Raw genomic sequence first — 23,181 nt, 5'->3', positions numbered from 1 at the left:
AACTGTCTGCCAACTACAACCAAAGGATGATGTAATTGTTTTGTTTTGTAATGTACGTGCTGCAGAAACTTGGGTGCCCCGGTAGTTCACCAGAGTAGTGAGTGTATCATGTTGTCTGAGGCCTTACTGCCTCTCATCCCCTCTCTCCCTCTCCCCACATTTCCCTCCAAAAACACACCATCTCTGTCATAAATACATAAAGGCATAAATGCCACCAAAAATGTATCTTAAAAAAAAGTTAGCTCTTCCTTCTGTCCTTTGTATGTAAAATATGTGTGGATTCATATATCTTCCAAGGCTTGTTTTGTTCTGTCTTCTTAAAACGTATTAACTCATTCATGAAAACTAAGAACAATAGTCTGGTTTTAGCAGATCTACATCTGTGGATTAATTGTTTTGTATTTGCATTTAGTCATTTAACAGACGCTCTTATCCAGAGCGACTTACGGTACATTTTCCCAGAGGCAAGTAGGGTGAAGTGCCTTGCCCAAGGACACAATGTCATTTTTTCACGGCCAGGAATCGAACCAGCATCATTCTGATTAATAGCCTGACTCCCTAACCGCTCAGCCACATAATTCAACTTGTAAATTTGATCAGGAATCATAACCCCCAAAATTGTATCATTGTATTCTAATTTTGGCAGTTTGACAGCTAGCAGTATAAAAAATAGGTGTGCCTATGCCGTGACTGGCCACACATTCCTGCACAGTAGGTGGCGGTCTATGCCCCTTTAAGTTGGATGCGATCCGTCAAACAAATTCAAAGAAGAAGGGCTTCAAATGACTTCCAAACCTCTAGATGGCGACACGCACAAATTGTGTTGCGAATCTTACACTTAATTTACACTTTGACCTCGAACTGTCCGTCGTCCTTGATGAGAAATCGAACATGAGTTGAACTGACTACGCACTGTACAACTCGGTAGTTAATGATTGGAGTTTCCAGTTCCGTAATTGTGTGTCTTAAACCATTTGTAACCTATCTTGTACCGCACGACAGCGTCTAATTTTATTATGTCGGGAAAGTCAATATTATTTGCATTCCATCGCTGTTTTACAGCAAGGCGTGTGGAGAGGAAAATACTGTCACAGAGCAAGTCTCTATGGAACAACGAAATTGATAAATCATCTAGATGTGGCGCAATTAATCTGTACCATTTCCAAGCTGCACTGACAACCTACACCCCCAAACTTCCGAGTCAGTTGAATTGGCAAATCAACCAACGTGGACTATCATATAAGGTTTGTGTCATGTCAAGTGTGCTAATTGTTTAGATAACCTAAACTCACAAACGGATACTGCGTTTCTAACAGCCTTTATGCAAAACGTCCAATGCACTTGTTTTCCCCCTGATACTAAGTAAACAAAACAACTAACGTGTGTTTATCGTATGGCTCCCGTTGGCTGCTCTTGACCTTTTCATCTAGTAAAGCCGGGTACACATGCCGCCAAGAGACATCGGTTCTTCCATGTATTCTTATTAGAATTGCTAGATATTCTTGGTTCAATTCATAGGATAGCCTGGTGTGATGTTTTGTTATACAGTTGTTTAAACATTGTTGGAGTGTGATGAAGTAAGTTCAGGGATCTGAACACATGGAGCATAAGTTAGGCTAGTTGTAGGAGAGGGGGGTCGCTGACAGGTGTCGCTGACAAACTCCAATTATTTATTTACCCTTCATATTTACTATTCATCCCAAAATAATTTCATTGTAACACAATGGCTTTTCAGATTTGTTTATTAATAAAAACTTAATTTGTGAAAATAATGAATCCAAAATAAATGGGCTTTCTGCTGAAAATCCTAAAAATATAAACAATAAATCAGGCGCTTTATTTTTACGACACAGTTATGACAGACTTCATATCTCCGTGGTTCCATTTTTTTCAGGCAGAAACACCATTTGAATCGGACGAGTACCCGCCTCTTCCAGAATACAGAACAGATCCTGAGCCTCCAAAAAAGGAAGTCTACATCATCCTAGCCAAAGGACTTCCATGGACATGCACGGCTGTCGATCTCCTGCACTTCTTCTCCGGTAAAGACTTGAGCTTGACTTGCACAATGGTGCAAGAATCCAACATTCTGCACGAACGGTTGCCTTTTTTCGTGCGTGCGTCGCCCCTACAGGCACCACAAAACCTTTTATCGTTCCTGTTTGTTTTGGAATTCTTTCAGAGTGCCGAGTCCGTGATGGGGTGAAGGGAATCCATCTGACGGTGAACCGAGATGGGAAACCGAGCGGACAGGCCTTCATTGAGGTGGAGCACGAAGAGGATGTCAGCAAAGCCTTGGAGAAACACAGACAGTACCTTGGGCCCCGCTATGTAGAAGGCAAGGGCATTTATAATTTGTCCTTATTTTTATACCAAAAGTAGCCCGTTTAATTCGAGTTTTAGGTTAACCCTTGTGTTATCTTCGGGTCGTTCTGACCCATCAGTCATTGTGACCCACCGTGGTATTGCGACAACTTTACCGCATACAAAAACAAAGTGAAGCATTTTCTTTTAACCGTTGGGCTGTCTCAGACCCCCCACATTGCAAAGGTTAAAAGAAAATTATTTTTATTTGTTTTTGTATTGGGTAAAATTGGGTAAACACAACGATGGTTCGTTATGAACCTTTGGGTCATGTGACCCGAAGGCAGCACAAGGGTTAAGTCTTTTTTATTGCAGAATAACATTGTTTCATGCTTTACAGTGGCATGTATTGTCTCTGAGGTGTAGTATTGAAACACTAGAATACGGTAGCTCTGTAGTAATGTGCTGTGATGTCTGTGTCTCGTCTAGTGTATGAAGTGACTGATGGTGATGCTGAGGCCATCCTGAAAAAGTCCGTTCAGCTCCCGGCCGAGGATGGTGTAGTGCGCCTCCGAGGCCTTCCCTACAGTTGCACTGAAGCAGACATTCTCTTTTTTTTCTCGGGTAAGCTTCCAGCCTCATGGCTTTAAGTTCTTGAAAATGTCTTTCAACGTGGCAGAATCAAACAAAAGTTCAAAACGATTCTTTTTTGGTCTGAAAAAAAAACAAACTTTCTATCATCCCTAGGTTTGGATGTCGTCAAAAACGGAGTTACTTTTGTCACAGATAGCAAAGGGAGACTTAAGGGGGAGGCGTTCGTGCAGTTCTCCTCCCACGAGATGGTTCAAGAAGCCCTTCAGAGAGACCGGGAGCTCATTGGGAACAGGTAGGCTCATTGTTAACATGTGGATGCCCATAAAGTGCTGCCTTATGACAACAGCTAACCTCCACATTCCTTAGGATTCTGTTTCGCTTTGTTGGAGGGACGCTGCTTGATATACATGATGGTGGGGATGTATTTTTTGCTGGAAAAACGTATGGGATGTTTTGCATGTCTGAATGTGAGTTTGTGTTTTACAGATATATTGAGGTGTTTCCTAGTCAGAAAGGGGAAATTCTCAACAGGCGCAGGGCGGAGCCCACATCGAGCCGAACCAGTCCTTCCTCTCTCCCCAGGAGACACGACAAGGACGCACATCCAAACCCAAGAGCCGGTCAGTAACTCCTTCACCAGAACACAGTTCATTGTCACTATCAAAGACAATCATCTTTTCAATAATATTCAGTATTTCAAAATAATTTACCGACATGAAAAGTCTGGACTGCATAAAGATTCACCCACCACCGTTTGACGTGAGCCCCTCTAAATAAGATTTGGTTGAACCAGTAGCCTTCAGAGGCTACACGTGCGCATACACACATTGATGAGTCCCAACTGGATGGCCACTCGCGGGTGAAGCGAGGTCTGGGGAGACTCGAGTTGTGTTGGCTGTGAAGCGAAGTGGACTAGACTCTAGCAGGCTGTGTGTTTGTGTGGTCTTCTGTCAGGACACGCGCCTGCTCCGGCCCTACACTACGTCCATATGAGAGGACTGCCCTTCCATGCCACGGGAGAAGACATTGTTGAGGTATGACGCACGCGTTATGCACGGATGTGAAGGGAAGATGGAGTGAAACGCGTTGCTCATGTTTTAAATGGCCTGTAACTGTAAATATCAGAGGTGGATTTGTTGGTTTGTTGCATGATATTCAATGCCGTCGATAACGGTGCCATCTTGCACATTATATTCATCCTTTATGTTTATATTCATGTTTATCTTTATTTATAGAAATGACTACTGTGGTCTGATACTGAGTTCCAAAATGAAAGTCACAATGATGACTTGGATCTAGTTAGAGGGAGCAGATGCACAATTATTTGGAAGAATATGTGACCGTGTCGAGTGATCTGAAAATGAATTCAGACGGTGTGATTGGCCGGTGCTTTCCCCAGTTCTTCTCTCCTTTAGCGCTGTCCAGAGTCCTCCTCGAGTGCGGCCCTGACGGCCGGCCCAGCGGAGAGGCGGAAGTTTTCTTCACGTGTCACAAAGATGCTGTCTCTGCCATGTCGAGAGACAAGGCCCGTATTGGTAAGTATGGGTTGAAAATGGATTCTCACTTACAAAATCATAGAAAATCACCCATGTTTGAAATGTGTGTCGTCATTGCATATTGGGTATACCTGAGGAACACTTTTTATATTTTATATATTTTTTTATATATTTTTTTTCCCCCCTTTGTCCAGATGAGCGATACATCGAGTTGTTCCTGAATTCGGCACCAGTGGAAGATCAGGTGTAACAGTGTGGTGGGGAGAAGGTTGGAGATGCTGGCTCCTTATCTCGTGTCTCCTTGGCCCCTTTCACTTGTCTTCTAGTGGTGCTCTGTGAGGGAGCTCAGTGTGCCTCCCAAACAGAACCACCAGGATACTTGGTCCAAAGAAATACATCCAAAGAATGGGGTCGAACACATGACATCATTAGAAGCCATCATTAGGTTATTAATAATGAATTTGCGAAGTTTGCAAGCATAGCTAATTTAAGAGGACCAAGTGAAAATGTTCAAACTTTGCTGGTGTACTGTAGGAAAACCGTGAAAACAAGTGAAACCTGATGTAAATCTTAGAATCTGATTTACATCAAAAACACAAAGGATTGGATTGTGCTTTTTAGGCTGACCTTATGACATTAAGGACCATCTTGACAAAGCAGTTGCAATCGTGCAATCGACTGTGACGAATGGTACTGGAAAAACAGAAATTGTTGTTGGTAGAACATCAATGGGATCCTGTGGAATGTGTTATATGTGTTATGTAATATAATGCTTAAGTCATTGAATATCTAGCTGGCTCGATTTCATGAACCCAAAGTCACATCTGGCCGGTGTAGATGACAGCACCTGCAGCCAATATTCAACCCAGAAGGATGATAGACAGCTTGTTTGGCGGATCACATCCTAAGGATTACGGCGATCGAATGGGAAACTGACAATTTCTGAATTCCAGTAATGCGTCTTCCAAATTCATTCTGTCCAAAGTTGTACTACAAGGCTGTAACACACCATGTCTTGGCTGAATAAATAAAAATAAAAAATCTAACCTATGCTTCATTTTATTATTGGGGAAGTATAACAAACTACTTTCTGGTGGTGAGTACTTATGATGTCAGGTCAGTCCCATTTAATTTAGCTGTGATGTTGCCAGTTGGTCGACATCTGTTGGCTGGTGAAGTGAGTGACTGCAGCTTCTAATCAAATTAACCACAGCTTTAGTGACAGATGGTGTAGTAAAAATCAGCCGAATATCTCCATCATAGATGGCTACTATTATATATTAAACAGTGCACAACTTTAACTGCATAAAAACACACAAGGTTTTTCAGTGTGAGTTTCAATTGATTTTTGGCATGTGTTTTGGGTAGTTTATATGTCCTTTGCTTGTTCTTTTCTATGATTTGAAAGCCCACCTAGTATTTTTGGACCACATCTCAAGCAATAGCAGTATCCATTGTTTAACTTCCAGATCATAAATCATAAAATTCAATGCCATATTCCACATGCCATAATTCAATTCAAGTTGAAATAATATTGGATCAATTGAGTTGACTAATGAACTGTACAAAAAAAAAAAGAAGAAAATTCATAAAAGGGGCAGTTCATCTTTTGACCTGAAGATGGTGTTAATTGTCCACATACTTTACTAACAAAACCACTACACCCAAGCATTTGGTTGACCTGCCTAATTCTGCTTCCACATCCTTGTACCGCAAGACATTTGCTTCTTGTTGACAGTTTACTATGAACAGGGAGCCTCACCTGCTATTACCAAACACATTCCATGAATTCCTTACTGCTTTAGAGATATATGAAGACTTTAAAAAGTAGTAGGGATAGAGAGCATTCCTCTTGAGGCAATTTGACTTCAAACGCATGAGGTGGCTTCAACCTAAAGCCGAGTAGCAGATCAGGGAGGATCTGAAGCACATCATCAGACCTTTGTATCCAGAACTCATTTCAAACTTCAAAACAATGACATGCCATCTTAATGCTTCTGAAAGCCCTCACTAACTGTGCCACATGGAACATTTCAAACTGTAACTCTGTACAGTACATAGCAAACATAACATATTAAGAAGAGCATGGAGTCTCCTTGGTACCACAGTATTTAAAAAATAAAAAAAATAATTATGAAATGTTTTCCCTGCAGTTCTAAATATGAATTATCATGGCGTGTGACTGTTGTTTTCCCCTCTCAAACGGTGTTGATAGCAGAGGTGTTTGAAGGGGCTTCACATTATACCTAGTTCTGGGCTTGAAACTGAAATGTCTGGGAGCAACAGTGGCTCAGCTGTGAACTTGTAAGCTCCACCAACTCACAGAGCACAGCTGCTCAGTGTTGAAGCGTGTGGCGCAAAACCATGACAGCGTCTGTCCTCGGATTGCAAGACTACCAAGCTATCTAGTCTCTCTAAACTGCCCCTGGAAGCCATGAAATTACAATAACTCTTTGTGATTTGTGAAATGAATTTCCATGGCCGAGCAGCAAGCCTAAAATCACATGGATGGATATGCAATGCCAAGTCTCTGCTGGAATGATGTCCAGCTATATTTTATTGGACTCTGGTGGAAACTCTGGAGTGATAATCACGCTTCATCATCTGAGAGATGGTGAAGAATCCAGGTTTGATGTATGCCAGGAGAACACTTCAACACTTCAGGATAACACTTCACTGAGAATGCTCATTGTAAAGTTCAATGAAGAAGAAATAAAAATCTGGGCCTGATCTTCATCATTCAGGCTAGGCCCCATAGTTCCGCTTAAGGGAAGTCTAAACTTTACAAAACACAATGAGAGCCTACATTTTTCTTGGCTTTCATATTCGTAGCCACATTTTAGGGAAGGCACTTTCCTGTATCGTCATGACAATGCCCACATGCCCAAAGCAAGGTCCACTAACAAATCATTTGTAGAGATTTGAAAAACTTGACCTCCACAGAGCTGTGACCTCAACCTTATTAAACATATGTGGGATGAATTGGGACGCAGGCTGCAAGCCAGGCCTTATATCTCAATATTAGTAACCACAACTCACTAATGCTGTTGTGGTTAAATGGATGGAAATCTCATAGCAAAATCTGGAGGAAAGCTTCCCTTGCTACAGCCGTGCCCCAGTGTTTGTCTAGTGTGGTCCCTGCCTCCCGGGTATTTCCTTTTCATTCTCAGTGTCGAGGGTGAAATGGTGAGTCACACTTTGGGGGGGTGGGGACAATTTTTTTGAGGACAAAAACTGTTGGATTCCAACTTCAAATCTCGTACTGTACTGTAGAGGGTTTGAAAGTTAGCAAGCTAGCCATCCGACATTTACCTCATACTCCTTTATGGCTAAATGTTGTGCCACAAACAAAGGTCAAAACTCATCGTAACCATGAGAGCAAGGATTATGAGTAAAGTATGACATGGAGTCTAGGAGATGACTTCTTTTTTCATGAAACACAAGTGGAACGGATCTCTTCCTCTCTCCCCTGCGTCCAAGCTCCCTACACCTGCCTCGTTAGTACTCACCCAGCTGTAGGCTATTGTCACCCTGCCAGGCCTGTTGGCTGTGCCCTGCTTGTGTAAGTTATTTCCTAAGTTATCCTGCCTCTACATGTTTGCCTATTTTAGCTGTTTTGGTTTCTATGTACCTTAGATGCTAAGTTTTGTGTCTTTGAGAGTTCAATTCACTGTGTTTAGTTACTGCCTCTCATGTGCTTGGGTCCACTTGCTCTGCTACACACCTGACATCCATAGAAGACTGGAGGCTGAAGTAGCTCCATATTAATGTCCATGATTTTGGAATGAGTTGTTCACTGAGCAGGTGTCCTCGTACTGAGGAGTCGGTCTTAAAGTGTACCTCATTGACACAGCCTGTAAGATTTTCATAGAGAACACAAACACAAATGCATGCCTGGCTGCGGTCTGACAGGGTATCAGACTCATGCTAAATACTGTATAAATCCACCTGCAGTGTGTGATGGGGTGTTAGACGCTTGATCAAACCCTTGCTTAAGGGCTGATAACTAAACAACTGTTCTCTAATCTGTAGTATTTACTTACATTTAAAAAGATACGTTTTTTTTTTTACAATGATGGTGGATCACTGGTTTGAGTTCTAGATTATTGGTGAGTTTCACCCAATCAGGTACAAGCTTTGATAACACTGTCCCTTTTTGTCGCTTTCAATTTGACGTTATGTTAGATGCAACAACATGCCCTTGAAGAAGGTCTTCAAGTATCAAATGTATGTCGTATATGTCTTATTCCGTTAGATGTCGCTATATAATCAAACCATATCACGACTGTACTTTGATGTAACATATTGTCATAGCCTACTTTTAAATAAGTAGCAGTATAGACTGATAGTACTGTAGGCTACATGTCCAAATGGAATTTTAGGTAATTTCCTCCACTAGTCTACCTGTTTTGTCTATCCTTGACACAAATGGATACGACACTGAATTATAGCCCAATAAAAAAATACTCATGAAAGATTCCCTAACCACATGATGTTCGAAATTCGATTTTGTTAGGCTTGGATGGATGCCTGCGTTTGGTAAAAATGGTCTCAACACTTTGACCTCCCACTTGAGGTGTGACGTTGACAGTGGGATGGTTCTTCGCCAGATAAGTGCGACTCTTAAGGGTCAAGTTGCAGCTTTCAGTTTATTGACCAGGTATACATGCTGTCGACAGGGTGAGAGACAGTAGCCAAAGAACTCATTTCAGGTATGTAGCGTCACTATTTAGTCCGTCCTATGCGCTGAGATTGAATCTAGTCCGACTTCCAGTAGAATGCATAGGAGAAACCTGTAGTCTATTCAGAGAAGTTGTGGCAGCCCCAAAGTTTGAATGATTATTGTGTGGCTCTAACCAACTTGGAAATGTTTTCAACCAGTTTAACGCTGCGTTCTAAAATGTATCTCATTCAGGAGACGCTTCAACGCGCGCCAGCTGTAACTTCTTGAACTCCGGATTGTGTGGATATCTTATCAAAGACAATTTGAGATGAGTGCCGCCAAAAAGTAAGACTTTAATATTATCATGCTATACAGCTGTCTTTTGTGTAATTCATAGTTGTGCTCCAAAGTGGATTATTAGGAAAGACAATTCAGCCCCATTTGGATTCCCATTCATCATTGGCGTCATTAATTGTCATACACAGCATCGGATAAATTATCTTTATTTTCGATAGTCAACAGTGTGCAAGGATACAATACATTTTGAACGTGTCATTAATTTGTATCACGCTGCTAATTATATGGATGTTGCATGAATAGAATGTGCGATTCCTTACTAGGCACATCCATCAGCTATAGTCTTCACTACAGGATTGAAGGATGCTCTCATCGGCAATGTTAGATCCAGTTGCTCTATGTCTATGCCTGTTCAAGACACCAGCTTCCATACTATAACCGAGTAATTATTAGTTGTCAGGACTTACTACATTCCTTAATTAGGCTACATTCTAAAAAATTAACTAGGACTAAAACGGATACATACATTAAATGAAAGGATTTAACATTGTAGATACCACTGGCTGTCCAATAATGGTAAAGCATAAAAGGTTCCCCTTACTTTCCCCCACTGTCAGTTACGTTACTGTCTACAATTTGAAGAATGCGTCTTCGCCATCCTTCACCGACAATCAATGTTATCTAATCTGTAACTGTAATACTTTATCATATGTTGACTTTGAGTAAACGTTGGACAAACGTAATGGTGTCAAGTTCTGCCGAACAAATTCAGATAAATCTGCTTTGAAAACATCTCAACTAATTTCAAACAAGAAAAAAAGTAAAGCGTTAGGATTCAGGTAATTTTTCTGGAGTAATCTGCAACATGTCAAGGAATAGACTTGAAAAGGTGTAGGCTTATTTGCAAAATAGGGCATTTAAATGTGTCAGCTTGTTATTTCAATGTTTGTTCCATAGGTGGCAAAAGAGTAAGAAGCCTTCGGTTTAATGATTAGACAGTTGACAAGCACTAGGGGACTTGAAGGGAGGCATCAGTAAATCCAGAGAACAGGTAGTCTAACCCTTCCATTCAACGTTTAAATCAAGCTGTATCCATATTTGACAAACCTGTTAATAGAGAAAAGTTTGATACCTTTCACATTTGCTTATGAAAAGAATGCCCCCCCATCCAATATGTAATTTTCTTTGCTGTCTAATGTTATCACAGCAGAATAGTGCACCAAATATACAATAACAAAAAATACCTCACATCTTGTGTAATGTGCTGGTTAGTTTTATTGAAGATTCTTCAATAGTTATCACTGAATGCTTTTTATTGGTCTGTGGTGGTATACAGATTATATGTGATGTCAGTTTCAAAGTAATTCATCTGGTTTCTGACATGTGAATCAATGTGTCTGGAAATGTAATTGACGTAAACCAAAAATAAACCCGTTCTCAAATCACTTATTCAGTGTGTGTGCCAACACCAGCGCCTGTCCTTTCATCCAGCAGAATGAAACTTGGTCAGTTTCTTTTTCTCTGTGGCCTCTGCTATAGAGAACACTGAAACGTCCCATGACCTTCATGGAACACCCATGACCTTCATGGAACACCCATCAAAAAGGGTCTGTCTCTCTCACATGGAGGCCTATCTTTTAAAAACTTATATTTTTTTAATGAGACAACATCACCGATTTAACTTTATTCCTGTCTGGATATCCATAATATTGTTAAATGGTTGACAAGTCAACTCAGCTCTCAACTAAAACCTGATATAGCAGAACATGGTTATTTAACAATACAGGTGGAACTGAGTTGTATTGATTGATATAAATACCGTCCACTGGCGAGTTACATCATACTGCAAGCTTTTTGGTGGCATAGATAGTATACACAGTTGGGCACACAGCTTGACTAGCTTGACTAGGAGAGTCAGATGGCTGAGCGGTTAGGGAATCGGGCTATTAATCAGTAGGTTTCCGGTTCAATTTCCGCCCGTGCCAAATGACGTTCACCCTACTTGCCCCTTTACTGTAAATGACTAAATGTAAATGTAGTTGAGGTGGTGTAGTGTGTAAGTGTGAGTTTATGGGGAGGAGCTATGTTGGTTAAACTCACTCCTCAGTGTAATCACAGCCCACCTGCACCAATGAACTGCTAGCTTTCATGCCAGGTGGTCAGTTGCGTGCATGACTCGGAGGAGCCAAGATCGAACCCCGGATTGGTCAAGCGAAGGAGGAAGTGATCGTGACGAGCTGTTCAATGACACACGATGCATCATTATTTCTACCCTCGTGTTGACTCTCATTTCTTGAACTAGCAGGCACATTGACGTCACATAAGTGGATCCTAAATACAATACCTGAGCTGACAGTATGTGGACACGTGTTCAGTTTGCAGACTCTTGTTGTCTGTTTGTTGAATAGCTCTTTACAAAATAATGGATATTCACATGGTGTGGGTCCCCACATAGCCTCTACAGCTGCCTCCACTCTTCCAGGAAAGCTTTCCAGAAGATGTTGGAGCCTTGATGCAGGGCTTGGCTTCCCTTCAATCACAAGAGCATGAGTGAGGTTGGCTCCTGTTTAGAATTCCCACCAAAGGTGTTTGATGAGGTGGAGGTCAGGGCCCTCTGAAGCCAGTCACGTTCTTCCACTTTCATCTCAACAAACCATGTTTGTACGGGGTCAGGGTTTGCCACAAAGTTTCAAGAGCTGAAGTCTAGTTTAGAATGTCGTTTGAGCATTCAGATGTTATGCACCGGAAAGACGTGGCCTAGCCCAATGTCAATACTCCTTCACTAAACTGTACATTACATGACATGGTTGGTACTATGCAATCGGGCATGTAATGTCCTCATGGCAATCATCAGGCCCAGATTTGTCCATCTGGCAGATGGTGAAGTGTTATAACTCCAGAAAACCTGCTGTTTGAGTCCAATGCAGCAAGTTTGAATAAAAAAGCCTTTTTTTTGCAGTTTTGTATGATGAAAAATACCTTCCACTGGGATAACTATCAAATGTATAGCAAAAACTTAACATGGTCTTCAAATGAATGTTTGCTAAGCAGGGTTTTTAGCTAGTTTTCCACATTTGTCTCCACTACGCTTTAGAGACATCCAGGGCCATGGTTGAGTCTTACACACCAAGGGCTATTATGTGCTAGTATGATGTCATTAAAGTAAAGCTGGGATAATCCTTTAAGGGCGGATGAGTGCAAGACAGACTTGATGTCCTGCTTGGTTCGGAAGGAAGGGTTTGGGCGACGGGGGAGGGGTGAGGAATGAGGATGAGATTCATTACGTCTGTGTGTATGTCTGTGAGCAATTATCAGAACAGAAGTTCAACTGACACCGAATCAGACGGTGACTACTGTACCCAAACACTGTGTGCACCGTTGCTCACTGACCCAAAATAAGATCCTGTGCATGACCACAAGCTGTCACTTCCATGGTAGTCACCCTGAATTAGACTCGAAGCTGGCCAATCTAGCCTTCCCTGCCCCCTCTTTGGATGGATTACCTACATTAGTGTGTACCTGCCTATCCCGCTACACTGCCCTTTTCAAGGACGGAAGCCTTCCGCAGATCTTGGGCTGCCCAAGAGCACACAGCCACCAGCACCAGAAGACATCACTTTTTCTAGTTTGGGGTGCAGGGAGAAGGAAATTCTGTGCATGAGTCTTGGACAGGCAGCGAAATGGACGCTTCCAGCAGCACCAGGCTCACTCCCAGTCCTAACACGCTCCAAGTGAACGAGCCCAAGTTCTACGGCTCCACGCTGTCGCTGGAGGAAAAGTGTGAGCAGTCTTTCTTCTTCTTCTACTACTACAGGATGGAGGACGAGGCGGTGTTGGACCGGGGGGCGTCTTTCGTCAAACATGTCTGCGACGATGAGGAAGTGGAAGGTAAGACCAGTTTGGTTCTATATCGCTCAGAAAGTCACACCACTTACAATTGTTTACATCAAATGGCAGTCGTTTGTATCGAAAAATTATATAAAAACTACTAAGAACTGTCTGACAAGACATAAGGGACAATACAACTTACTTTAATGGAAGTAAACTTCCCCCTGAAAGGAGTTGGGAGGTAATTATTATTTAGTTTGAAGAATCATTCTGTAGAAGTGAAACATTTGCTACATAGTCTACATACCTGTCAGTTGAGCAGTTCAGCAGTTTCTAGAAGGATAACTACTAAGGATACTACTAAGGAGTGTTTTTTCATCACTTAAATGCTCACCTAAATAGTTGTAGATGCAGGACGGATCATGTGACCTTTTGTTTACCTGTCTAATCTTCTCTTAGGGCTGTTGGACAACACAGATATAACAATCGTAGTCTATAATACTGTAGTATGGTTACCAGTCCTTTGGGAAGACCACTCTACTCAGTATTGAATATTGACGTCACAGTCCCTCATTGCATTTGTGCATCTATGACTGCCAAATGCCAAACCTTCTGTCGGAATGTAATCTACTTGTGTTCAAAAAGCACACATGATACTTTGATGCGGAGCTATGACAGGGAATATATAAATGATATATTATTATAAATGAATATAATAAACATCAAGTTTCATGGTAATAAAATTGGAGACGGAAAACCAAAAGCCCAATACAAATATTGACAATTAATTTCAAATGGATATATTTACTCTGTTCCAATCTTGAATCTAAGATCACACTTTTTTTCAGCTGTGAGTTTGTATGAGCTTGTTGTTGGTAAGTCATGGAGCACTGGCACTTGACACACCCTGCAGCTTTTGCTTGGTTACTGGTGGTGCCAAAAATTCAGCTTTGAGTGTTCTTTTAGGAAAAAATCCAGAAATTACATAAATTCTACCAGTAGAAAAGGCTACAAAGATGCACTGGCAGTGTGCAGGTCTTCTTTTCAGCGTGCTCTCTCTTTCTCTCTCTCTTCCTTCCTGCTCTTGCCTCATCTGCTCTTGCCTCATCTATCATTTCCTTTTACTCGGTAACTCACTTTCTTTATCCCTCTCTCTGACTCGCTTTCAAGCTTTACTTCCTCTATCATTCTCCTCTCACTGTTCTCTTTCTATTCCTCAAGCTCTCTCATTTCTCTCTCTCTCTCTCTCTCTCTCTCTCTCTCTCTCTCTCTCTCTCTCTCTCTCTCTCTCTCTCTCTCTCTCTCTCTCTCTCTCTCTCTCTCTCTCTCTCTCTCTCTCTCTCTCTCTCTCTCTCTCTCTCTCTCTCTCTCTCTCTCTCTCTCTCTCTCTCTCTCTCTCTCTCTCTCTCTCTCTCTCTCTCTCTCTCACCTACCATGTAGTGCTTTGTTTTGATTCTAACTCTCTCTTTCACCGGTCCCCTGCTACTTAGCTGCCCCATGCCTCTCAATGCCAACGTTGCATAGGGCTCCATCACAGTTATTGCTGAGTAAAGAAGTGTATGCCTTCTGAGGAATGCCACTTCACTTTAGGTCATCCAGTGTGACCTTGACATATGAGGTTATGAGATTAGGATAGGGAGAGGATGCAGAGGGTCTAAGGGAGATGATGCAGGGGATCTTATGCAGAGGGTCTAAGCTCTTTCTTACAACGTTCCAGCCTCTGTCTCTAGGATACAGGACTAGTTGGCGTCGGAATAAACAACTCACAACACGACCCATTGTGAATGTGCCGGAAGAATGAGTGTCGTTGTTTTCGGAGGATGAAGATAAGCGTTTGTTGTGTTCTGTGGCTTCCTCATGTTGTCATGTGCTGTGTGTGGCCACAGCTTCAGTCAGTATGCTCAATGAACGCTGTTTGAAAGCGATCTAACTGAGCCTTTGTTGAGGAACGCTGGGGGTGACCAGGAAGAGCTCATGGGCTTGGTATTATTATCATCAGTATTAGTAGCATACCATAGCCATATAGTGTAGTCTGTATGTATTTAGATCTTTTTTTCAAATCCCGTTACAAAGCACATGCTGGGTTTCACGTTTTATTTTAAGTATATATGTATGTACTGTCTTTCATACAAAACACACAAAACTCATGTCAGCAAACATGTGAGACACCTGACATTTGTAGCCGGGAATCGAACCTACAACCTTCTGATTAATAGCCTGACTCCCTAACCGCTTAGCCATCTGACCCCCACAATTATAGATGTTTATAGATAAAGATGGATGGGTTCAGGACATTCTTACAACCAGAGAACTCCTGTATCCAAATTTCCTCTCCGCTTTCCCAGAGTAATAATACAAGCATATCATTATTACCTAGTTTGAGAACCCTTTAATGAATCTGGGCGCATGATGTGTGGTGGGATAGTAAGAGTCATCAAGAACTATGGATGAAACTTGGCCGGATCTACTTGTGAGGGAATTTGCACGGTATATAAATACTCTCTACTGGGATATATATTTCATAAATATCCGACATAACTACTGCAGACTCACTTCAAATGTGGTCATGTCTGTTAAAAATGGACCCTTTGTTCAAAATGGATGTACAATGGCAAGTAGTGATAAAAGGATTGTCACTCTTTCTCCTTTCAGGACACCACACCGTGTATATTGGTGTACATGTGCCAAAGAGCTACCGGCGCCGGAGACGCCACAGGCGGAGAGCGACCCACAGGGACAGGAAGGAGAGGTTGACGGAGAACGCCTCTGACAAGTCCGACACGGAAAACAATGATGAGGCCAGCAACAGCATCCTCAAACCACTCAGTAAGTTGTGACATGAATCCATGTCAGGCCAGATTACCAGCCCTGGCTGTCCTCTTGTTATTCGCGAGGCCGGGTTGGTCTTTCACGGGCAAAATCCCCCCCCTCCCCTGGCTTTGACCACTTCTCTGACTCTATTTCGACTGAATGGCGGTGCCTGCATGCTGCAGTAAAGAGAACAAGTGTGTTGGGATTGAACGGTAGTGGTTGAAGTAATGTTCATTTCCATTTTGATAAATCACTGCAACAACATTGAATCATTTGAGGCTGCTTGGTTTCTCATTGTTTCCCTCACAAGAGGAACCAGAGAATAAAGGTAGATTCAGCTGTGTCATGTTCAAAGGAAGAGACATGTTGCTGCGGCACTTTCTTTACAGGCAATACAGATGTACTGTAAAAGCAACAAGGGGCTGTTTTTCATGGACGTTCTTTTGTAGACAGTTTGGGAGGTCCCCTATCTGACATGATATTGTTGATAACGCCTGCGGAACAATAAAATCACAGACATCGAAGAAAGAAAAGTCCCTCAAACAATAAAGAGGAAAGACCAGCAAGCTGTGATTAGTGGTGTCAGAAGACAGGAGTCCAGCTGCGATGTGAGACCGTAGAAAGACACGTGATGCTGCCCTTTAACTCATCTGTCCCTCACGCCCTCCATCCCTCCCCCCCCCTCCCTCCATATGGGTGGAAATATGGCTTCACCGGGGGGACTGACTGATCCGTTGGAATCCTCCTGTTTGCTCAGATGGACACTGTCAGACTACATGGACGGGCCTCCTGCCCACTAATGTGCCTCGATTGTAACGCTGTTCGATCCCACTTCATTTGAATGACCAATAGTCATGACCCCAAATTAATTAATTAATTTGCTCTATATTCCCCAAAAGAAGATTGTGAAGATTATCCTTCTGTTTGGATGCGACAGGGTTTCTTTCCTCGTTGTGCTGGTAGAAGTGACAAAAGAAAGAGAGAAGTTGAATCATTTAGGCTAAATAATTCGCTTTAAGGCTGATACTTTAAAAGAAATTGGCTAATACGTTCACAATAATTGTAGGAATTCATCAAGGATTCGAGAAAATATGCCACATGAAATAACATTTCATCCAGGAGCTAAATTATTCACCCCTTATATTGTACCACTTTACCGTACAATATGTTCCCATTTGAAATGACTAGTGCGATTTGATTTCAATCGATTTTTAGTATCCCAATTCGGCAAATGAACTTCAGTAATTCTTACAATATAACAAAAACTAAATAATGAAAAGCATGGGATCAAGATCTTGTCCTGGATTTATACCAGATTACCCCCCTCCGCACACCCATTCTATCGCCTGTGTAAAACGGTATCAAAGGCAATCCTCTGGCCCCTGAAGCGATGCCTATCCTTCCGGTCGTGCGGGGAACCACTAATCCTGTCTAAGGCTGATAGTTTCCCCCACCCCACCAACTCACTTTACTCCCCCACAAAGCTATAATTAGTCCATCTAACCTCCTTCTCTGCTCCACCAGCCTCCTGTGATTAGTCGACATTACAGAGAAAATAAGTGGGGTAAGAGAGCAATGAAGTGATGAAAGCATCTACATTCACAATACTTGTCTACAGTATGGACCACACTCAAACAGTCAATTCAATTCAATATATTTATTTGTCATTTTCATAGAAAACAATTAAATTCTGTTTAGAGCATTCAAACACTGCTTAGTTTGACATAAAAAGTGCAATACAAAGTGCAATATCCCTCCAATAAACTTCCCATAAATAACCCCTCAGTCCGAACTGATTGAAATATTTTAACATGTATACACATGTATTACAGTGTTTGAAAGCATATACAAATGGGAATTAAATGATCAAGTAACATGGTTCAATTGGCTTTAGTGATGTGGTTGCGTCGATTTATCCTATCTGTTTCAAGTTGCCTTTGGAGTTGTGGTGAACCTAATGCACCGTCTTGATTATGCAATTCACTGCCTCAGCAGGCTTCCTGCCACCGTAGGTGTGATAGTGCGGCTTCTGCAAGGCCTTCCGCAGAACGCCAGCCAGCCCTGAGCCATGAAGGTTGGCCTCTAATCTAGAAATGATCCTGGGTTGATGTTAACACTTGTCTGCAACATCAACATTTCGGTCGTTTGTGTTATAATTGCCAGGACCAAACTAGTTTCACACCCACTGTGATGTCATCTGCAAAGGTGATCTTTGTTCAAGTTGACGCACGCTTGGATCTGCGTATGCATTTGCCTCTTTTACATTTAGTCATTTAGCAGACGCTCTTATCCAGAGCGACTTACAGTAAGTACAGGGACATCACTGCGGGGAATCGAACCGGCAACCTTCATTACTAGCCCGATTCCCTAACTGCTCAGCCACCTGACTCCCACTACTTGGCACAAGCATGTTGGTTATTCAAGATGGGGACTGCTCAGATAATAGCAGAAATAGCAGAAAGTATCACTACTCTGTTGGAATTCACTCAGTTGAGATTTTATGAAGTTGTATACTAAATGAATTGCATGTGTAAAGATTTTCTTTTAATGATCTTGATTGGACACTGCTAATAATTCCTGAGAAGTCTTTTTTTCATCACGAAAAATGATCATAACTGAATAGAAAGACTCACTGCACTGGCATGAATATTGTGCACTTGAAGAATGGTCCTTGCCCATTCTTCTGCTTTCAACCCTACCATTTGTGTCCAATAGTGTGGCTCACTGCTATGAATACTAAAAGTCAACCATTGTGATGTTTGAGTAGGGTTCTGAACAAATCCTCTGTCCTAGTCCTCTCATCAGATGCTGCTGCTGCTCCCTCATATTGCCACGCACAGTCGTGTACAGTGAATTTGCGGTGAGCAAAGTCTCAAGTTGTCTCAGACATTTCAAAGCAAGCATGGATATCGAGGTATTTTTGTGTGGGATGCATGTGAAGTACGGGACTAAACCGGTCCTGGAGTGGCAGTCCACTATGCGCTCTCCGGGACAGCAGGCATTCTTTCCTTTTTCTCCTTTCCCATGAGCCTCCACTGCTGGGACAAAGTCCCCATTGTAACTGCTGTTGGCTCTTGGCTACGGCACACAGAGCTTTGAAAACGCGCTTGAACGATGGATTTTCATTTCCATTTCCCTCCTTTTTTTTCGTGCTTGCTCTCTCTCTCTCTCTCTCTCTCTTTCTTCACTTTCTCTGAGCTTCACCCTTCCTCACCGCCCCACCACCCCCTTGCCTCCCCCCATCCCCCTCTCTCGATCCTCTCTTAGCAACCAGAAGACGATATGGTTTCCTAAGCATAGCTCTGCTTGTCCCCAGATGGAAGTTGGTTTGAGTGGGCTGTGGATCCTCCTTCTTCCATCTTACAGTACATGCTGAATGGAAGAGGTCTTATTTTTTACCTGGCCCATCCTGTCTTATGACAATATATTCAGTAGTGCTCACTTACTGACAGTTAAATAAAATTGTTGATAAAATGCCAGTCCATGCTTTCAAATATGTAACATTTTCTATGATTTGAAATGTTACATTTGAGTAAACGTACGTGAAAACTGCACAGTAAATGGATCAAACTAAAGAATGCAGCCATGGTTTGCATGCTACTTGATCCAGTGCACTTATCTGGTGCCCCAGTACCACGCATATCTTTTGATTGATATGACACCGCAAGTTCCAATGACATAAGCGTTGTCATGGGTGATAAGCTGAAAATAGGACAGTGGCGTGCAGGAATCTGATTCATTGGTCTAGGACAGTTGGACAGTTGTGTCATGAACCTGTTTAATTGATATGCACAAATAACTGTGGTAGAAGTGAAAATCTGTTGGGATTGTCTAGCACAATAGTGTCTTTGTGCCTTTCCAGTATGGTACTGTTTTGTGTTGAATCTTCTTTGAACTGTAGGTTCATGTCGACAGAACCAAATTTGTTTTAGAAAAAACTAAGAAAGGTGTCAAAGAAAGTGACGCGTTTCAATCAAAATCATTATTTTCTCATTTTAACTTGTTATAGAAAGTTCATACCAACACAATCATCGCCATGTTGGCCTCCTAGTCTAATGCGGAACAGTGCTTTTCCAATGATAATTATATGAATCAGGCAAATCTCTTTATAATCAGTGTTACTCGAGTCACCCTCTTGTCTTTGGAGTCCACAATCATTTGTAGGAGGTGTTTTCATATAGGATGTATTCAATATCAATCTTTTGGAACTCATTATGGTCGATTTTTTACAAGAGCACTGGGGCTTGACTAAATATTCAAATTGAAAGACAAGGAGAATGAAAGCAAAAGCTTTCTTGTAAAGAGTTGGGCAGTTTGTGAACCATTTCCTAACTGTTAATGAGGGGGGCACCATAGGGCTGGGTGCCAAGCCAAAGGACCAATGGCAAAGAGTGCTGTTTTGGCCATGGAAGCGGCTCTGGGTACACTGTCATTGGGGGACCCCCTCAGCCCCCACTACCTGGGGCTCATTCTGTTCAAGTTGGGGGCCAAGGACAGACATCATTTTCAACTTCTAGCAGTGTTTTTTGGTTTGCTCAGGTGGGCTTGTGGAGCTTCCCACCCACCAATCTACGCAACCGCCCTTCCTTCACCTGATTGGGACTTGTTTTCTTCTACTTTCGCTTGAGAGTGTTATGGTAGGGGCTGTCACAAAGATCTCGAGATGTCTAACAACAACAACCAAGAGGAGAAGGAACACGGCTCAGAGGAGAGGCACGAGGAGCTTCTGGTCCAAATCCAGCCGCCTCCGCCGGCTCCTGAGGAAAAGATGAACGGCTTTGGGGGGGAGGACGGAAAGCCCAAACTCAGGCCCGACTCTCAGCAGTCCACGTCCGTGAACCGCAGCATTTTCCCTCTCTCTCCAGTCTCGCCGGCGGCCGAGAGGATCCGGTTCATGCTGGGGGAAGATGACGACGGCCCGGCGTCTCCACAGCTGTTCACGGAGCTGGACGAGCTGCTGTCTGTGGACGGGCAGGAGATGGAGTGGAAGGAAACTGCCAGGTAAGAGGCTTGAGAGGCTTTTAATATGAATTGGATTGAAATATAGCGGAACTGCAATGTGACCTGATGGACACTCAAAGAAAGATGCATTGACTCACCTGTCTTCAGAATCAGAATACGTTTGAATCGCAAAAAGCACTTTACACAACAAGGAATTTACTGGTGGGGAGGTGCATACAGTAAACATGCATTCATTGATTGATCCGAAAAAGGTTGAAAAGCATGATGTACATTTCTGGAAGAAAAAAATATTGACATGTCAGAACTTGTTTGCTACAATGGCGTTCAATAGCATGTTTGACTGTTTGCAATTTCTAGATAAATGCTTTTTGGTGAGTGTCCTTTCATGAAAGAGGTTCATAAGTTCATATGGTAATAGCCTGTTCACTGGTTGGTGACAGGCAGAGCTTATTCAGGAGTACTCTGTATCCTCAGTAACAAGGAGAACCTCTCCAAGGTTTGATTCTTTTTAATATTTTGCTAAGTAAACCACCTCTCTTAGTCCACTTTTCTGAATCATTAACCATTTACTGCATTCCGGAAGGCCAAGATAGATTTACTCGGCAGAAAAATACAATGAACTTGCAGGAGCCCTGGACATGTTCTGAATGAAAAATACTCCCTAATACTTGGCCCTTGGCCAAAGGGACTTGGAATCCAAAATGTCAAAACAGGCTGTGATGTTAGCCGTACTCAAGGGCAAATCCTGATGTCTTAACCTTTGCTTTTACAAACTAATGGATTTCCTGTTTTGAAATGTCATGGGATTTTCTAAATAATAATTGTATTGACCGTGAAAATGATTATTTCACACTTTTAAAGAAGATTTAGTTTAGTATCTTCCTTTGAAACCTGTCATTTCAGTTTTTTAAACAAAATCCAGAGAAGGGATAACATTATGGCCTCATGTTTTATATGAATCGATTAATGATCTTCATATTGCACAAGTTCCTTTTGGTAGATAAGCATAATGTTTAGGCCTGTCAGCTCGTTGTCATAGATACAGAAATGCTGTCAGTTTCAGGGGAGGGAGGTTAATTAACTCTTCCCAGAACCAGTGACTGTGGTTCCCATTTAGCCATTTAAACAAGGATTTTTGTTACTGTATTAACTTGACACTTTTGATCTTTTGGCTCCAAATGAGTGAGGGATCATAAATGTATCACAACAAACAATGCAATGAGCTCACTCTAAAGGTTTAAACCTACAGGTTGGTCCCAAAGAATTCTTGCAAATTTACCTCACAAACATCGTCTACTACAAAAACAAATGGGGGGGGGGGGATTCATTGTAAACATTCATTTTTGTGATTAATTGTAAACATATATTTGAATAAAAGCTATGTCATTATATGTATCATAGAATTGTATACATTTCCTATGCATCCATGCATGCTATCCTGATGTTCACCTAAAAGTGGTGAGAAACTATTCTCAAGTGTCCTGTCAATTCATATTAATGTCATTATTTATTATTTTCTTTTTCTAGGTGGATCAAATTTGAAGAGAAAGTGGAGAAGGGCGGCGAGCGCTGGAGTAAACCACATGTGGCCACGTTGTCCTTACACAGCTTGTTTGAGCTGAGGACTTGTATAGAGAAAGGCACCATAATGCTGGATCTAGAAGCTTCCACTCTACCTCAGGTTGTAGGTAAGTAAACAGCCCGGAGTCTGTTATCACACGTCAGAAATGCCAAGCAGTGTGCTTTCCTTTCACATGGCCCTAATGACTGGACCATGACCCCCTCAGTGATCTCCTGAAGGTCCAGAGTGTTCCCTGATCGTGTTGCGCAGGGGACATGCTCTGCTCTGCTCTGCACCATTTACCATCACCAGTCATCTGAATATAAAAGAACATTTTCTAATAGGGTTTGATTCAAACTGCGATCTTCACATGCGCATATCCCTTATAAATATCGAGCAAAAACTTGTAGTAGATGTTATATGGCATGCATGTGTCAGCTTATCAAGTGGCTGTTATTGAAAGATAAGGCGACACAATTGTTATCAAATGTTTTTGAAGAGAGCTCATCCATGGCAGGGTGTGGCCCTGGCTGATCAACAGGTTTTTACTGGGCAGAACAAAGGTGCCCGCCTTCCCTCACCCAGTTAATGATAATCAAGCACTGGGGGGAATGATCAGAAGGCTTGATTGATTGCAATTTGCAATTCGCTGCAGGCCTCTTGTT

The 23,181-nt window shown here is 42.1% G+C and overlaps 2 protein-coding genes across 4 annotated transcripts in view; both read left to right on the top strand.

The window, feature by feature from the left end:
• Nucleotides 1–880: 880 nt before the first annotated feature.
• Nucleotides 881–5,440, top strand: grsf1 (G-rich RNA sequence binding factor 1). The gene is made up of 9 exons (XM_067227800.1): nt 881–1,244; nt 1,895–2,042; nt 2,183–2,338; nt 2,794–2,928; nt 3,052–3,190; nt 3,385–3,518; nt 3,853–3,932; nt 4,298–4,433; nt 4,589–5,440. The coding sequence occupies exons 1-9, from the start codon at nt 1,017–1,019 to the stop codon at nt 4,642–4,644; spliced, it is 1,212 nt and encodes a 403-aa protein (XP_067083901.1). The 5' UTR covers nt 881–1,016; the 3' UTR covers nt 4,645–5,440.
• Nucleotides 5,441–9,072: 3,632 nt separating this feature from the next.
• slc4a4a (solute carrier family 4 member 4a) overlaps nt 9,073–23,181 on the top strand; it is a 38,111-nt gene continuing 24,002 nt past the window's right edge. For all 3 annotated transcript variants that reach the window (XM_067228373.1, XM_067228374.1, XM_067228372.1), the window contains exons 1-6: nt 9,073–9,106; nt 9,310–9,402; nt 13,169–13,242; nt 15,835–16,008; nt 20,859–20,994; nt 22,483–22,643. In XM_067228373.1, coding sequence (XP_067084474.1) covers nt 9,386–9,402; nt 13,169–13,242; nt 15,835–16,008; nt 20,859–20,994; nt 22,483–22,643 — 562 coding nt within the window. In that variant the 5' untranslated portion in view covers nt 9,073–9,106; nt 9,310–9,385. The remainder of the gene's footprint in view (nt 9,107–9,309; nt 9,403–13,168; nt 13,243–15,834; nt 16,009–20,858; nt 20,995–22,482; nt 22,644–23,181) is intronic.

This window comes from Osmerus mordax, chromosome 24, assembly GCF_038355195.1.
Source record: "Osmerus mordax isolate fOsmMor3 chromosome 24, fOsmMor3.pri, whole genome shotgun sequence".
In the NCBI taxonomy this organism is placed as follows: domain Eukaryota; kingdom Metazoa; phylum Chordata; class Actinopteri; order Osmeriformes; family Osmeridae; genus Osmerus; species Osmerus mordax.
The sequence above is the reverse complement of the archived record's forward strand: the minus strand, read 5'-3'. Positions and strand labels throughout refer to the sequence as shown.

Bases quoted from the DNA above. Each gene is read 5' to 3' on its own strand.
- grsf1 (XM_067227800.1), top strand. From the start codon at position 1,017: ATGTCGGGAAAGTCAATATTATTTGCATTCCATCGCTGTTTTACAGCA. The intron at 1,245-1,894 runs GTTTGTGTCATG...CATTTTTTTCAG, and splicing joins AACGTGGACTATCATATAAG to GCAGAAACACCATTTGAATC. The intron at 3,519-3,852 runs GTCAGTAACTCC...GTCTTCTGTCAG, and splicing joins ACATCCAAACCCAAGAGCCG to GACACGCGCCTGCTCCGGCC.